Source organism: Candoia aspera, chromosome 1, assembly GCF_035149785.1.
Source record: "Candoia aspera isolate rCanAsp1 chromosome 1, rCanAsp1.hap2, whole genome shotgun sequence".
NCBI lineage: Eukaryota > Metazoa > Chordata > Lepidosauria > Squamata > Boidae > Candoia > Candoia aspera.
The window spans coordinates 32,442,720-32,459,985 of record NC_086153.1 but is presented as its reverse complement, the minus strand read 5'-3'; the positions used below and the strand labels follow the sequence as shown (position 1 = coordinate 32,459,985).

At 39.4% G+C, this 17,266-nt stretch overlaps 2 protein-coding genes across 3 annotated transcripts in view; one reads left to right on the top strand and one right to left on the bottom strand.

Annotated features, from left to right (window-relative positions):
- ASB3 (ankyrin repeat and SOCS box containing 3) overlaps nt 1-4,301 on the bottom strand; it is a 48,635-nt gene extending 44,334 nt beyond the window's left edge. Inside the window, exon 1 of one of the 2 annotated variants that reach the window (XM_063301536.1) lies at nt 4,063-4,301. In XM_063301536.1, the coding sequence (XP_063157606.1) occupies nt 4,063-4,286 (224 nt within the window). In that variant the 5' untranslated portion in view covers nt 4,287-4,301. Of the gene's footprint in view, nt 1-694; nt 739-4,062 lie in introns of those variants that run through there. The other variant, XM_063301539.1, reaches the window with a different exon arrangement.
- Nucleotides 4,298-17,004, top strand: CHAC2 (ChaC glutathione specific gamma-glutamylcyclotransferase 2). Its single transcript, XM_063301551.1, has 3 exons — nt 4,298-4,668; nt 13,345-13,380; nt 16,474-17,004. Exons 1-3 carry the CDS (start codon nt 4,444-4,446, stop codon nt 16,852-16,854), a joined length of 642 nt encoding a protein of 213 aa, XP_063157621.1. The 5' UTR covers nt 4,298-4,443; the 3' UTR covers nt 16,855-17,004.
- The last annotated feature ends 262 nt before the right edge of the window (nt 17,005-17,266 follow it).

Below are 17,266 nucleotides of genomic sequence, written 5' to 3'. Positions count from 1 at the left end.
TATTAAATGAAGCCACTACACATTGACATTTTAAGTTAACTGAAATGGACTGGTGTTGGGCACATTCAGTAAGATCACACTGTTCACTACTGTACTCTGAACATGAAAAACAAAAAAGGAACAGCATTGTTTTTCTAGTTAGGAAGGATCTAAGAAAAATAGTACTTGGGTGCAATGCAGTCAATAACTACATAATATCAATTAGACTTCACAAACAATTCTTTAAAATAATCATTATCAAAGTTTATGCTCTAATGTAGAAGAAGAGATTAACAAGTGTCATGGTCAAGTTCAATCAGAAATTGATAGAATGTATAAGCAAGATGTACTGCTTGTGATTGGAGATTGGAATGCCAAAGTTGGTAACAGTACAGAGGAAAATATAATTGAGCTATATGGCTTAGGAAATAGAAATGAAGCAGGAAAGTGGCTTATAGGTTTCTCCCAATCCAATGATTTCTTTATTGCTAACAGTCTTCAAACAACCAAAACATCCATCCATCCATCCATCCATCCATCCATCCATCCATCCATGACTTCTTCACACGGATTACGCAGCAATCAATTTGACTATATTATTGGTACAAAGAGCTGGTAACACCAAAGGCATAGCCAGGGAATGACCGTAGAACAGATCATGAACTGTCCATGTGCAAGTTCCAAGTCAAGCTACAGCAAAAGAACAAAAGCTAACAATTTTCAAGGACATCAGGAATCACTCTGAAGTCCTGAGCCTCATTGATAGGAAACCAGAGGAACTGTGGAATGAAATCAAAGTAGTTGCTAAGGATGAATGTAAAAAGAGACTGCCAAAGATCAAGAAACAGAAGAAAGCAAACTCGATGTCAAAACAAAAAGTTAAAACTGCAGGGAAGAGAAAACCCAAACCCAAGAAAAACAAACATCACAGGAAGGTACTTAAAAATTCAGAGAGCTTTTTAAAAGACAAGAAGCAGTATGCCATCTGTAAAGAGATAAAAGATGGAAACAAACATGGAAAGACAAGGACAATCTTCCAAACAATCTCTGAACACAGAAGGGGGTTCCAATCCCATATTTGTATACCAATGGACAGACAGTAACTGATTCAAAGATCAAATACAGATGGAAGGAGTATATTGAAATTCTATAGTAGGGATGTCAACACCTAAGATATCTTTGAAGATATACCTAACTTACAGGAACCTCTAGTACCAGATGATGATGTCACATCAGCACTCCGGTCTTTACCAAGTCAGAAGGCTACAAGAATTGATGGAATATCTACAGAAGTACGACAACAGAAGAGAAATCAGTAAAAGTTCTAACCAAACTATGTCAGCAAATCTGAAGAACAACACAGTGACCAGAAGATTGGAAGAGGCCAGTCTACATACTAATACCAAAGAAAGGAAGCATAATAAATGTACAAACTATTGTACAATATCCTTAATTTCACATACTAGCAAAATAATGCTTAGGACCATCCAAGACAGATTAGATCCCTATATGGCAAGTGAGATGCCAGATGTTGAAGCTGGTTTTAGAAAATGCTGAGAAACAACAGACATTATTGCTGATGCATGCTGTAAAATTAAGAAAGCTAAAGAATACTAAAAAAGAAGTCAATTTGTGCTTCATTGATTGGAAAAAGGCTTTTCACTGTGTTGACCATATCAAGCTGTGGAATTTCCTTCCACAGTGGCACCTCTGTTACGGGTGTTCAATGGATTTCTCCAAGTTGGTAGCACTCAAGAACTTCAGCCTAGTGAAAGCACTCAAGAAATTCAACCTAATGAAAAGCCTGGAGCAGCCAAGGAGTTTATGACCACCATGACAACCATCGATCTGACCCAGTTTATTAAGTGCCCAGCACTCATGAGAGGTCTCACACTAGATCTGTTTTTTGTCTCAAGGCAGACATAATGTAATCTGAAAGTGGGAGGCATTGAACATTGCCCCTTGTCATGGACAGATCACCCTTATTATTATTTAGGAGTTATTATTATTATTTAGGAGTTTTGCCATGCAACCTCCACAGGGTTGAAGGTCCTTTCAGATCAGTCCACCCCAGGTGCCTAATGGATCCCTTCGGTTTTCAGAGGGCACCTGGGGATTTTCCAAGAATCTGATAGGCAGTTCAGTCAAGACCGGTCACCCACTAGAAAAAGGGGGAAGCTGAAGGGTTTGACCAAATTACACTGTGACTTCTCCTCTCCCACAGATCCAACACTGTTCATTGGTTTGCTGAGGCGCTCATGGAGATGAAATGGCAGAGGAAGACCAATTTTAAGTCCAACCACTGGTAAGAGCTCACATTTGCATCTACACAGTAGTAATCAAAGCGGCAAAAAGGAGATATTTTGCCACTTCATTGCATCTGATGACATTAAAGAAGGCAATTGTCATAAAAATATGAAAGGCCCGCTGTGAAGAATTTTCATGACCTCTGGCCAACAAAACCACTCAGATTCAAGAGGAATTGAACTCCAGCTGGACAGTGCCAACAGAGGTAACTGGGCCTTGTGATGTGCCCTCCCTCCTTCCTGAGAATCAGCAGTAGCGCTGAAATCCACAACATCACCCACCCCTTCAGGGACACATTCCATCATATGCAATTAGAAGAAAGGCAGAACACTTTCTGGAAATTTCTTTATAAACTTAGGAGGCTACCCTTCTTACATTTATCAGATAGAACTGCAAAATCTCTTCCAATAATAACAACAGATCTATTATCACCAAAATATGTTTAATACTTTGAATGAGTTCACACATCAAAATCACATTATGGCTTAGTACATGGGTAAACCTAGCCATGTAGTATATGACTACATAATAAATAATATGGTTGATGATTCAGTGTACTGTGAACCCAACTGTAGTTTACTGATTCAACCACTGATGAGCCAGAGTTTGGCCATTTTGTTCTTTTCAGCCATTTTAATACTTTGTATGACCTTCCCCACTCCTTCTGAGAAAGGCAAGAGGCACATACCAACCTAAAGTGATAGAGTCATAAAGCTATCATGTTGCTCTGGCATCTGGGTACTACAGGAAAAGTTGGGGCGGGGGTGAAAGGTAACAGACCTGACTGATTTAAGCTTGTTTTTTCCTGCTTAAGTGATATATACCAGATCTGAGAAATGCTTGTTAGGGAGACATCTGCTTGTTTTGATAACCTGTAAGACCACATGACATTTGCTGGGTATTTGGGACCCATGTATAAAAACTGCTGGAACCTTTTGTTCAGGGTCACTTGCTTTGGGAGTGATCCTCAAGTGACCTATTCTGCCCAGAATAAAATTGTTCTTGGTTTGTGATTCATTGGGCTGTTGCACACCAGGCACACCATGACTAAACAAACCCTGGTTTAGTGCCATGTATGAACACATGGCTAAGGCAAGAACTAATATATGGCTTGGGCTGAGGGGGCCAGAGAGTGGGTGACTTTGGGCTGATCACACTCAAACTGACCTACCTCACAGGATTGTGTGGAAACTACATGAATGGATATCCCCACATCAGTCATCTTAAACTCCCAGGAGGAGGAGGGGATACAAATGCATTAATTAATTGAACACGATTTAGGGAATTAATCCAACTGTCTGGGTTCACATCACATACTCAAGCATCGCGTAAGGATGTACCAAAGTAAGCAAGAGCGAGGACGCCTCCTTTGTGACTCAGAGGGCAGCAGGACTCAGACCCTCACTTCGAGTTTGAAGTTAAAACCCGCTGCCTGGCCTAAGAACCTCCAAGGGGGGAGCCGTCGCAACCCCGCGCCCCCACGATGGCTGCTGTTCCCTCCTCGGCTCCCGGGGCAGCCTGAAGGGAAAGCCGTGAAGATGGTTCCCTCGGCGGGCTCACCTGCTCGGCCGCCCTGCACGGGATACCCCGAAAGAGGGCGGAGGCGTCTGTAAAAGAGGCCGCGCCAAAAAGCCGCCACCGCCGATCCCGCCTGCCCCTCGCCGAGCTGGACGAGGCGGCTACTACTTCCTGCTCTCGCCAAGCGGAGAGCAAGAGCCCGCCCGAAGGAACCAGCCGCAGCCCCGCTCCCTTCCTCGCCCCCTCTTCTCTTCTCACCGCAGCTCAACGCCGGGGCGCCCAGGGCTACCGCGGCCGAGAGCCTTCGCTTCTAGGAAAGCGGGGGCAGCCGCCCAGCGTTTAGGGCTCGGAGCGGCTCTCCCACAGAGCATCAGGAGCCCTGCCAAGGAAGAGCCGCCCGCTGAAGCCCAGCCCTTTCTTCCTCGCTCAGAAAGGGATGCCGGGAGCTGTAGTTTGTGCTCGCTCACGGAAAAAGCCAGCATCGCCTCTGACTCCCCAGTTCTGCCGGCGAGACAGCCCGTGGAGGAGCACGTGGTTAAGTGGAAGCGGAGCTTGCTCGGAGGTTGGGGCTCTTTTAAGCGCGGGCCCTGTGCTCTGCGGCGCTCTCTGCCTGCCGGCTCAACAAAAGCTGGAGAGACTATGCAAAGCCCTAGCAGCCCCCAGGGCCGCTGCTGCCCCTTCCCTCCCTCCTCCCCAGACAGCGAAGCAAAGAGTGACGGGGCTAGAAACATGTGGGTGTTCGGATATGGCTCTCTCATCTGGAAGGTGGATTTTCCTTACGAGGACAAGATGGTAGGATACATCACGGGCTACAGCAGGAGGTTCTGGCAAGGCAGCACGGATCACCGTGGAGTGCCGGGCAAGGTGAGCTGCGGAGGGCAGATAGACAGAGCGGAGAAGCGGGGCGACCTTGCTTACCCGCTCGGTGCCAATGAGGCACTGAGAGATGCTGGGACTCTCTTAGTTAGTGGGGAGAATCTGTACCTCCTAGCCGGGCGCTGGGGTTGGAATCCAAATGCCAAAGAGGGCCGGAGGAGGAAAAGCGTTGGGGAGGTGGACCTGTGCGACGGACAAGAGCTGCCCCGCCAGCCATCCCGTTGCCCACCGGTCGGATTGCTGCTTGTGTACACAACCGCCGAGGCAGATCTCCCGCGTTCGGAGTATGTAAAATAAACCGAGCGCCCGTTTCCTGCGGGTGGAGCGCTTCCAGAACCCAGGTGCTCTTTCACACGCACAGCCCAGCGCGCACTATTGCTGGAATAACGGAGGGGAGGCGCCTTGGTTTCCCACTACTACTCCATATGCTTTTTACTTGTCTATTTTATCTATACACAGACAAATCTCGAATACTAACTAAACGCAGTTACCAATGCAATTGGGTACAAGTTACGTTCTGACGATTGATTATTCCATTGGGGGGATGCAGAACAGGACAGTGTATCTTGTCAGGCAACTAGGAAAAGGACAAAGTTCCCAAGCTAGTTTTTCTTTTATTTGCTTGCAATACACTTCAGTGTCTGGGCCACCTCCTATAAATGTATACAGTATAGATTTGCCCAGACTCCTTCAGAGCAGACTTTGAAAAAACTTCAGTGACAAGATTTGATTTTCTGATAAAAATAGAATTACTGATCTTGCGTATCATGTTTAAATCCAAACCCATGGATAATGCTGGCTATATCCCTACATGTTATACCAAAACAAATCACATTATGGCTTAATATGGCCTGATTCACACAACACACTAAGACAATAGGATTTTTTAGTTTTGGCTTAGCATGTATAGTTTAACCATAGTTTGTTACTTAGCATATTGCACAATATAAACAAATGTGATCATTTCCTGAGCAACATATATTTGTATGCCATTATTGTTCAAGGTCGAGAAAGGCATTGTCCACCTCTGAAACAGCATTAAAGCATTTGACATCAGCAAGTCTTTTAATGGCTACCTCCATCTTGTTCTCAAATATAATTTGGGAAAATTTTCAGCCAATTCGTTACAACAAATAAACTCATGTCACATATTACAAATAACTTTACAGGTTCATGGCTCAATCCTCCATGTTTTCTCTGAATATGTTACACTAAGTAAGATGAGTTATTTCCTAGTAAATAAAAGTGTATAAGATGAAGGGAGTTGTTACAAATATTTAAAAAAACCAACTTCCACTTACTACATGTAGACCTTGATTGCAGAACAAGCACATGATACACTCCATGGTGGGATGAGCTGTGCATCCAATTTTTTAAAGCCTTGTGAAATGGAAAGCTAGAATCTTGGATTTAGCTAGAATCTTGGATTTCTAGCTTAGTGTCTTGTGTAAACCATTTCTTTATGTAGAAGGGTTCTTTTTATTTGGAGAAACAATCTGTCATACTCACAACTTTCTGAAGTGATACTATCACAGAACCAGCAGACCACACAATTCTTCTGGAATCAGCACACAAGCAGTGTTCCAAGATTTCCAGGGTAGGATGTGGGTTTGCATTTGTAATTTCAAGCTTCTCCAAGGCTACATCTTCCCTCAATTATATGAAGACAAATGTGTAGGTTATCCTTCCTGTATAATGCTGCAATCTGATAGGGACAAATTGGATAATTGTGCAGTGCATGCCAACAGCGTTTCCTCTAGTGACCTCCAAGGAGACCTTTATTTTATGTAAACTGCCCAGAGTCACTCTCTGAGTGAGATGGGTGGGGAGTAAATTTGGTATATAAATAAATAAATAAAATATTCTCTCAGTGAACTGTTCTTTTGCCTGAATAAGTGTTGCTTTTTTTTCCCATATTAAGTTGAGAGGTCTTAAACCATTTAAGTTTCAGACATCAGATACTGGTTGCTATGAAGACCACGGTGTTCAATTTTTTTACTGCATTTACCTATAGAGCTTACTAATCAACTGATAAGATCAGAATGTTACATTTCATTAAAAATTAATATGTGAGCAGTATTAAAACTAATGAAAATTTAGTTGGAATTAGGCAACCAATAAATTTAAATGAATAATAATAAATAACGTCATTACACAATCAACTGGCCAGGTAAAAATATATACTGCTTCATAATAGTCCCCATCTCTCTCTATATAAATATATTAGTATGATGATCCCTAAGCTATTTCACTGTGAACATCTTCGATTGTAACCATGTGCATACTTACCTAGGAATAAGCTCCACTGAATTCAGTGGCAGTTACATTATACTAGGTCACAATTTCTGCGCCCTCTCTGACTTTATGATTGCTATTTTGAAATGATGTTAAATTCTGATTATATGAAAGAACTAAGAAGATATCAGAGCAGTTGTTAATTTTCCATCTCTTTACTAATAAACCTTTACACCAGACTTAGTAAGAGATTAAATGAACCTTCTTCAATATTTTTTTAGACAGAACAATGATGTCAGAAAGTATGTGAACTCTTTAGAGCTATCCATAATCCTGCAACACTTTGACCTACAATGTTCTCAGAGCTCATATAATGAAACACAAATATTAACTGTCATCAGAATGCTGTTCATAATCCAGGTTTGTAGAAACATGCCCAATTCTACAGACCTCAGAAAAGGTATTGATATTCATGAGTCTAGAATGGCCTGTATCAGTTCATGGGTCAGGCAGATAGTGTACAAATGGAGAAAATGCAACACCACTGTTACTCCCAGAGTGGTAATCAAACACAAAATTTCCCCAAGAGCAAGACTTACAATTTTCAGAGAGATTCCAAAAAATCCAGAGAATAGCAAAGTATTTGCAGGCTACTCTTGCACTGAAGAACGCACTGATGTCAGTGTTCATGACTCTACCATAAGGAAGACACTGAAGAAGGTGTGTATGGAAGGCTACCAAAGAAGAAGCCACTGGTCTCCAAAAAACACAACACCACAAGTTTCAAGTTTGCCAAAGACCACCCAGATTTTTTTTTAATTGTATGGCATAGCAGTTCGGTGTTCATGCTGCTTTTCTTGCTGGGAAATCCTTGTGAGGTCCAGCAGCCAGATGTGTAGACTATTTAGCCATGACAACCACAAGGAGGCTAGTCTACATTGCACCGAGTTGGGCTGAGAGAGAGTGAATGGCCCAAGGTCACCCAGCCGGCTTTTATGCCTAAGGTGGGACTAGAACTCACAGTCTTCTGGTTTCTATCCCAGCACCTTAACAACTAGACCAAACTGGCTCTCCCACCCAGATGATCCAGCAGGCTATTGGAACAAGGTTCTGTGACAGACTGAGACAAAAATGGAACTTTGGACATTAATGAGATATGTTTGAAGAAAATGAAACACTGAATTCCAGTAAAAGAACCTCATTGTAAGCATGGTGATGGGAATTTTCATGGAATGGGGCTGCTTTGCAGCCTTAGGACCCAGGCAATTCACAATTAGGGAGGCAACTATAAATTCTAGATGGTAGCAGCAAATTCTACCAGAAACTGCTGGGGTATCTACAACAGTTAACCCAACTGAAATTATGCATTAAAACATATAAACATATACATTATGCATTAAAATATATAACTAGGAGTTCCAATCGAAGTGAGTATTTGTAGCTCAGGGTTGAACTGTGGAGTCCTTGGTGCTCTCTGAGCCTTGTTGTTTTCTTGCAGATGTTTCATTGCCAGACTAGGCAATATCTTCAGTGCCCTGAAGATGTTGCCTAGTCTGGCAATGAAACATCTGCAAGAAAACAACAAGGCTCAGAGAGCACCAAGGACTCCACATAACAAGGTGTTCATATAAGACAACCCCAAACTATCAATGAAGTGAAGCTGTTGTATATAGGGAAACAGGCCAAAATACTTGCAAATAAAGGCACAGGATTGATAATAAGTACAGAAAGTATTTTGCTGAGATCAGATCTAATTGGTCATAGATGGAGTTTAGAGCACATTGTAGCTCATAGTACTGCAGGATTATGGATAGTTCTAAAATGTTTACAAACTTTTTCTCATTGCCATAGTATAATTGAGACTAGGACATGTTGCCCAGTATGCATCATTTCGCTCTGGTTTTTTTAATCGGTTTTATTTGCCATTTTGTTCCCTCCATTTTTAATACTTCACAGCATTTCATAGTGGCTGCATCTGAACATTACTACGCAAGCTGCACTGGCTTCCAGTTTCTTTTTGGGTGCAATTCAAGATTCTTATTCTCTCTTCTAAAGCCCTGAATGGCATGGGGCCAGGTTATTTGTGGGACCACCTGAGGGTATTTACCCTCTCCATCAGGTCAGATAGGGTGGGCAAGCTCCAGGTCCCTTCCCTTAAATGTTGCCATCTAGCGGGACCTAGGTAGCACGCCCTCTTGGCAGCGCCCCTGCCCTTTGGAACACCCTTCCCCCTGAGATCCAGCAGGCCCCTACCCTCCTGGCTTTCTGAAAAGCCTGGAAGACCTGGCTTTTCCCACAGAGCTGGGGTAACATATGGATGGAGCCTAGTAAAGTTATTTGTAGATGTGAGGGGTGTTTTGCTGTTAGGGGCATTGGGAGTTTTTTTGCTGGTTCTATGTTTTTATTGATGTTTGTCAGCCGCCCAGCATTAGGGTGAATAAGATGGGAGGCTGTATAAATGGAAGGAAGGAAGGAAGGAAGGAAGGAAGGAAGGAAGGAAGGAAGGAAGGAAGGAAGGAAGGAAGGAAGGAAGGAAGGAAGGAAGGAAGGAAGGAAGGAAGGGCAAGCTGTATAGCATATGAATAGTATGTGGTGACAAGTACTCTTAGGTCATTGCCATAACTACCAGGGGATAAATAATTCTGAAAACTCTGCATATGATTTGCATGAAGTTGTGTGCAAACCAGTAATTTTCACTTGTTTCTGTCCTGTAACAGTCCAGAAACATGGAAATATGACTCTCAATCAAACTGCTGGGGCATATCAACAGAAGGGTGCTATTATTCATTTTTATATGCTACCCATAGGAATTAGATTGTCCACTAAACCCAATGGCCTTTTGGTCTGAACCAAAATGCTGTGGGGTTAAACCAAAGTGAGCAGGCAGCATAGACTAACAGACTGCTTCTTTGCGGTTAAACAGAAGACTAAATAGTTGGTGTCAAACACAACCAGAATGCACTGGATTACACCCTTCCAAATAATTTGGTATTATAAGCAAACTGGCTGTGTTGGTCCAGATAAATGATGAATATGTGTGTCGGGGATGTTCAATATATTTGGTAAAATTTTAAAATGCTTCCCTCTATGCATGCAAGTATTTAATCATTTCTGTTTAAGCATAAAACAGGTGTTTGGAATCACAATCACTAATTTCCTCAGAATGAAGAATTTTAGTTATTAGTACTGGTGTCTGTTTAATTATTATAATACACTGTTAGGCACAGATCTCAGTGATGTACGCTTGTCCAACTTTCAGGATTTCTCAGTAAAACCCCTTCCGATTTGCTTTTGAAACTCTCTGAATTTAAGAAAAGGCAACAAACAACTTCATTGCAGGGAAGTTCTAAGGTCATGTCACAGGATTCTGTGAGGGCTCTTTTAAGGAGAAACTAATTTTTTTTTTTTACTCAACTTTTCTGCTATATTAATCATAATCGTATTTTGTATTTGTAGCCTAAATAAAGGACTGAGAATAAGCTATGGCTTAGTTATTAAGGAACATATCAGGAAATGCTTTTCAGGAAGCATTGCCTGCCATAAGTTAATAACAATACCTATGGGTTAAGATTAAAACAAGTAAAGCCTTTCCTAACTCCTATTTCATAAAAAATAAAAATATTGAAACAAAAATATTAAATTTTACAGTACTTTGGAACCTAGCCTGCCTCTCACTATGCAAAGATTATAGAGCTTATAAAATTCTAAATAGTATTTGTTGAGCAGAGGAAACAATGGCGTTCGGAAACATCCAGCAATCTAGGAGAATGGCATTGACAAGGCTATGTTATTTACTGCTGTATATGCAGCAGGTTTGTCAGTCATCAGAAATATTCACTGACTTCAACATAAATGAGCCAATACTTAGAAATAATTGGTATTCTTCTGGGATTAGAAAATATGCAACAACATTAATATTCGGTAGAGTTTACACCTTTCAAATAATGTTGTTTACTTTTTATATGCAAATTCACATCTCCAATCTGAAATCCTTATAATAAATTTTGAAAATTCATTTAAAGGCATATGCTCCTTACAATATTTTAACATAAGGCTAGAACATCCACAGTAAATCTACAAAAAACTTTTAAAAGAATATATTTTTGCATTTTTCTTTTCTTTTGTAATACCAAAGAAAGCTATAAAGATTAAGGTTTTCTGATTCAAATCAGTACTAAGGTACATAATGGAATATAATACAAAAATTAGAAAACTTAGGTATAATATTCAAATCAACCATCTGAACATCTTTGTGACTGAATAAAACAGTACCTATGTGCTTCTGAACATTTAATGAAAAAGTGCTTTAATTTAATTATCAGTTAATATATAGATTGTAAATGATTATGTCTTTTAAAGAGTTCAGAGAAATAGTAACCTTGAATTAACTTTAATGCAGATTCCTATGTTGTTGACATGAACTAAGACTGAGAGGTAGCACCTTAGCTTAGGCCTTTTAATGAGTTTTTAGCTAAGATAACACAATGCCAGTTTCCTAGCTATTAGCTACCAGATTGCCTTATCTTAACAGAGTTAGACAACTGAGCACAAAGATCCTGTTTGTGGTAAAGAGGACACTCCACTCTTAAGTTGTACCTGCACCTGTCCAAATGAGGTCATTCTTGAGTATGGTGCATGGATACATTTCTGAGACCAAATCTCATCACACATATGACCTTACTGATTATTACAAAGTAAAGAACAGGGGACATGCTTAGTTGTTATGGGCCAGGGGCACATTTAAAATTTTGAAAACATAGTGGTAGGTAGATTCAGAACATAGCTGTCATAGTATGCATAGCCAACCACACAATACTCATTTATCAGAAGGCAAGCCAACGTCTGAGGCCACGCCCCATCTCCCAGTAAGACTTATGTGGGACTCAAAGACTACATGATTCTAGAGGCTTTTGCTTTGTAGCATGCCAGTTTCTTGCTATTACTATCATCATCATCATCATCATCATCATCATCATCATCATTTTTAAAAATCAGATGAGTTAAGAGAGCCTAGCAAGTGAGTTGCTTGGAGATAAATTAGTGAATAATATTCCTGTCAACAGGAACTGAGGTTTCCATATTCCCTGTTCCCACAAGATTTTCCTGGCAACCCAGTTAATAAATAATCAACACAGTATTCTGCTGTTCTGCTCCCTATTTCACATTTAAGTTAAGCATAATATGGCTTACTTATTTTTGGCATTATGTGACATGCATACATTCAGGAAACCCTCATTGATTAATTATGTTTTGTGCAGAATATATCCATCTACAAGTCTTGAAACAGAAAACTGTTATCAGCTAAACAGGCAGAGAAAAAAACCTAGCAGGGCAATTTATTTGATTTCTCTAGAATAAAAGGAATGTAGCACAAATAAAAAAAATAAATCAAGGGGGAGAAATACAAAGATTAATAGGCCTTGCTCATGCTGTTCAGAAGCCAACCAATTTTGGGACAGTAACAATATTAGCTATAGGTGGGGTCGTGTTCCCCAGAAGGAGCTGATCTATAACCTGGGGATCTTCCTGCAAGTGAAGCCTGTGGCCAGAACTTTTACCAGCTCCGACTGGTGTGCCAGTTTCAGCCGTTCCTGGAACAGGAGGCACTGGCAAGAGGCACTCATGCCTTGTCACTTCCCAACTGAATTACTGCAATTTGCTATAGAGAGGACTCTTCTTGAAGACACCCCAAAAAACTTCAACTGGTACAGAATGCAGATGCCCATATACTAATGGGAACATTTAATTATTATCATACAACCCAAATATTATGGAAGCTACAATGGTTGCCAGTTTGTTTCTGTATACAATTCAATGTGCTGGTAATAACTGTATGTCCTAATGGTAAAAGACCTGGATATCTATTAAATAATTTGCTCCAAGTAGAGTCTGCCTCCGCAAGGCATGCAAATAGAAAGAGCACACTTAGAATCGCCAAACATCCCAAAAATCTATAGGAGGGACTCAGAAGCAAGCATTCACTACTGGAATTCCCCTTCTATGGAAGCAGCTTCCCCCTAAAATAAGATCATTTAACATTTTAAAAGTCTGTGAAAACTTGCTTGTTTAAGCAGGCATTCAAGGGTTGAGGAACCAATGATAAATGTGCCTGAGATACAGTGGGCACTGCTTATTGTTGGTTGTTCTTACTACTGAGTTGAATTGTTTTGCTTGATTAAACCAGCCTAAAAGCACTTGTAATAGATAAATAAAATGATTAAAAATGACACATTCTGCATTCTTATCAGGTATAATCTCAGCCAGCAAATATACCATTACTATGAGAGAAGTCAAACACTTCCAAATATATTGTATTTATTTAATAATCTTGTGGGTTTTTTCTTTTTGTTTTACAAACACTCCACTTTTGCATCTGCTCTGACGATTAACGTTTTTACTGAAAAAGCGTTTTTTGTTTTTAAATTTTAGCCTGGAAGAGTTGTGACACTTATTGAAGATCCTGAGGTACAGTAGTTGCATTTTTACATGCTCTATAGGTATACTTTGTCCTCAACAGTAGTATGAAGCTACCTTAACTCTGAAATATGGAGAAAGCTAGAATTTTAAACTGCAATCCTATACACATCTATTGGGGTATAAATTCACAAGGACACAGTGTAATTAACTGCAGAGTAAATATGCATATGGTTTCAATTCTGTCATTTTCCCCCCAATATATGAAGAAGGATCTTCAAAGTTATGATGTAGGAACAAGCTTGAGTCTAACATATCAAATTGACTTTTTTCATGGGCAACGAAAAATGTTCCTAGAAAAGTGGCTAAAATATATATAACTGTTTATAAACCATCAGCTGAAAAAATAGTGAAAAAGTCTGTCCCTGAAAAAGTCTCTTAACATGCATGATATTGGTCTCAAACTGATTCCTGTTCACCTTTGAGATCTCTTTTTCTTTCTTTCCTGCTCCTTCTCCATTCAGCTTTTACTGAAGTGTGCATTAGGACTCCTAGAAAATAGCTAAGAATTAATTTGTAAATAGGGAAGTAGATCTAACAACTTGACACCATCTGTCTAACAAGAATCAGCTTCTCTATCCATATCCACCCACTCCCACCCCAAAAATTGTGTGGCAGTTACAAAAAATTATATTGCTATTAGTGGTCCCATAATAGTTATTTTTATATTTGAACAAAAGGATTCAATACCTTATCTCAGCAACTCTTTGTTCCCAATTCATGCTTGCCAAAGTATAGGTAGCCCTTGCTTAACAACCCTAAGTGGGACCAGAATTTCCATTGCAACAGCTATAAGTTCAAGGACCGGCCATAACTACCATTCATGCAGTGCCATCATAACTTCGAATGGTCACTGAACAAATGGTTGTTAAGCGAGGACTACCTGTAATGAGATGCTGGTACAGAAGGTAATTTAACCTCCAGGCAAGCTTATTAGTTACACAGAATGGATATGAAAAAAAATAAAGAAAAATATATGCTACTTATAATGTACCTTTGCATCAGATGCCTCCATAGTTGGAGAGAGCAGTGACAAGACACATTGCAGCCTGTAAAATATGCAATCAGATAGCACTCTTAGAGACATCCTATGCCAAATTTCGCTCCCAGTGGCATTTCTTGCCACTATACATACGTTCAGTATTTGTGTTGGATTCCACCATACATGAGCAAGAAAGTAATATCCTGATGAATGGTAAAGCAGCTATTTACCCTATATGAATAGTAAAGAAATTCACTGTCCAGCCCCATATAAACCTAATTTTATTTAAAATATATTTGGTCAGTGTTATGTCATAAAATAAAATTTCAGTAAGGCAATATATGTAAGAAAAATAAAAAAAAATGTCTGCTCTCTGAAGTGCTGGTTCTTCAGGACATATTCCATTACATTTCTAAAATTAAAAAAAAAAACTTTGAGACTCACACTTCTGATGTGGTCCTTAGTATACTTATTTGCCACTGTAAATTTACCTCATACTTGCATTATTTCCTTGAACTTTTTACCTTATAGTTATTCATCTTCACATAATCTGTAGATTAGCATAGTATTTTAACATGCTGTTGAAAACTGCTAGTTCTGATCACAATGTTTTTATTTTAAACTTCTTTAGAAGTTAATGTTCTGTTTGTAGTACAAAAAAAGTAAGCAACTTCTCCCATCCTATGACCTGCTGTTAAATACCACAACACTGATGCTAAAACTACAATTTTACACAGATAAGTACCACTAAACCTACTTATTTGAAGTAAACTTGCCTAGGATCAGAGAGTAAAAATGTGAGCCATGAGAATCTCAGTTCCATCCTCAAATCAGCTGCAAACTCATGGGTGAATTAAATCTTCAGCCTTGTATTCTCAATCTCTTCTTTGAGCTCCATCTGAAGAGCAAAGGTAAAAACTTAGTGTCTGACAGGATTATTGCAATGATTACTGAAAATACATGCGATATATTCTGAAAAGTCAAAGATGTGAAATAAAATAAAATAAGCTCAGTTCATGTTTCAGTTATATATCACCTTGATTTCTTCTAAATTAGGAATATTCAGACCAAGGACCACTCTTGACTTCTAGATGGTATGCTAGGGACCCAGTATAAAAATTAAGTGAAGCCAGGATTGAAAAATGGCTGAGACCAAAATAAAAATTATTTTGCCATAGTTTAACTGTGATATAATGTAAATTATATTAAATTAAATACAGTTTACTTATGATGCACTGAATAGTTTCTTTCTCCTAACACCTTGAAAATTTCAATTGGAGGCAAGTTTTGGAGGGATACGGTGGCTACATATAGCTCTGAAGCCTCAATTGTGCACATCCTTTCTAAGTAGCATCAGCGATCCCCCCCCCCATTTATATGATCTTGAGAATATAAATGAATGTGATGAAAACAAGGAAGTTTGAACACCACTAATTTTCCTCTAATGCTGCCAAATTTAGATCAGTAATGGCAGCTACAGATTTTAACCTTTTGTACTTGACAAGATCAGCAAAATGCAACACAGTGTCTGTCACTGTGAATTCTTCTGTTCTTTTCTGGTAAGTTTTTTCATACTGCTGTGCAATTAGATCCTATTATGTTAGCAGACAGCTTCCTCTATAAGCAAAGAATAGTTTGGCTTGGTTTTTTTCTCCTTCTTTCCCCAGCATTTGTTTTGTAAAACGAACTCCAATCATTGTGAACTAGTTATTTTAAATCAATACTCTGTAGTCATCCTGAATTACTAATGTACAACTGTAGTACAGAATTAAAGTAACTAGAAATTAGCAATATTTTTAGCATCTCTCTCTCAATTCATCCTGCTAAATTAACAGTACCTGTCAGATTGAAGTACCTGCACAGAGAGTAGAGAGTTCTTAGCCAGACTAAAACCCTGGAATTAAAAAACATGTTAAAAGGAGGACAGCAGGTGAAGGATTGGAAACATGGGTTTGAGGACCTATAGTGCCATCATTAATATCCTGCTTTGTAGTCTTTCTTTAATTAAAGAAGTTGTGTGCACGCATTACTGACAAGAAAGGTTTGGAAGAGTGGAGGTAAAGTAAACTTCTGCAACTCTTTCTGGTTGTATTCTTCTACAGGGCTGTGTATGGGGTGTTGCATACAAACTGCCAATAGGACAAGAAGTTGAAGTAAAAGCCTACCTTGATTTTCGAGAGAAGGGTGGATATAGGACTACAACTATTGTCTTCTATCCCAAAGATCCCGCAGTGGAACCTTTTAACGTGCTATTATATATTGGAACCTGTGAAAACCCTAACTACCTTGGACCAGCACCCCTAGAAGAAATTGCCGAACAGATTTTTAATGCAGTTGGTCCTAGTGGAAGAAATACAGAATACCTATTTGAACTTTGCAATTCCCTCAGGGATCTTGTACCAGAAGACGTGGATGAACATCTTTTTACTTTAGAGAAACTAGTAAAGAAACTATTGGAACAAGAGCAAAAAAAATCTGTATAACAGTCACTTTGCAAACAGTTGCTTCACTATCAGAATAAGTGTATTGTTTATATTGTATGTGTAATTTGGAAATAATCCACCAAAACTTAAGAAATTAGTTTTTGTATTTCACTGAGGCACCTCTGTCCTTGAGCAGTAGAGAATTATTTTTAAAATATTTTCAAAATTTTAATGAAGGAACTTTGAATTTTCATAAAGTTTTAAGGATGTTTTACTGTTCATTTCTCAAATTTGAATAATTTAGACCTGATTTAAGTTTGAAGGGAAGCTTTCTTAACTTTAAGTTATTATTAGATTTTGTTTTTCCTTTCCAAAACACAGTTTTGAAGTAGATTCTGCACTTAGGTATGGATGCAATCCTATGCACAAAAGGAAGTCCCTTTCAACAAGAAAGAAATGCATAGGATTGAGT

Bases quoted from the DNA above. Each gene is read 5' to 3' on its own strand.
- CHAC2 (XM_063301551.1), top strand. From the start codon at position 4,444: ATGCAAAGCCCTAGCAGCCCCCAGGGCCGCTGCTGCCCCTTCCCTCCC. The intron at 4,669-13,344 runs GTGAGCTGCGGA...TTTAAATTTTAG, and splicing joins ACCGTGGAGTGCCGGGCAAG to CCTGGAAGAGTTGTGACACT. The intron at 13,381-16,473 runs GTACAGTAGTTG...ATTCTTCTACAG, and splicing joins CACTTATTGAAGATCCTGAG to GGCTGTGTATGGGGTGTTGC.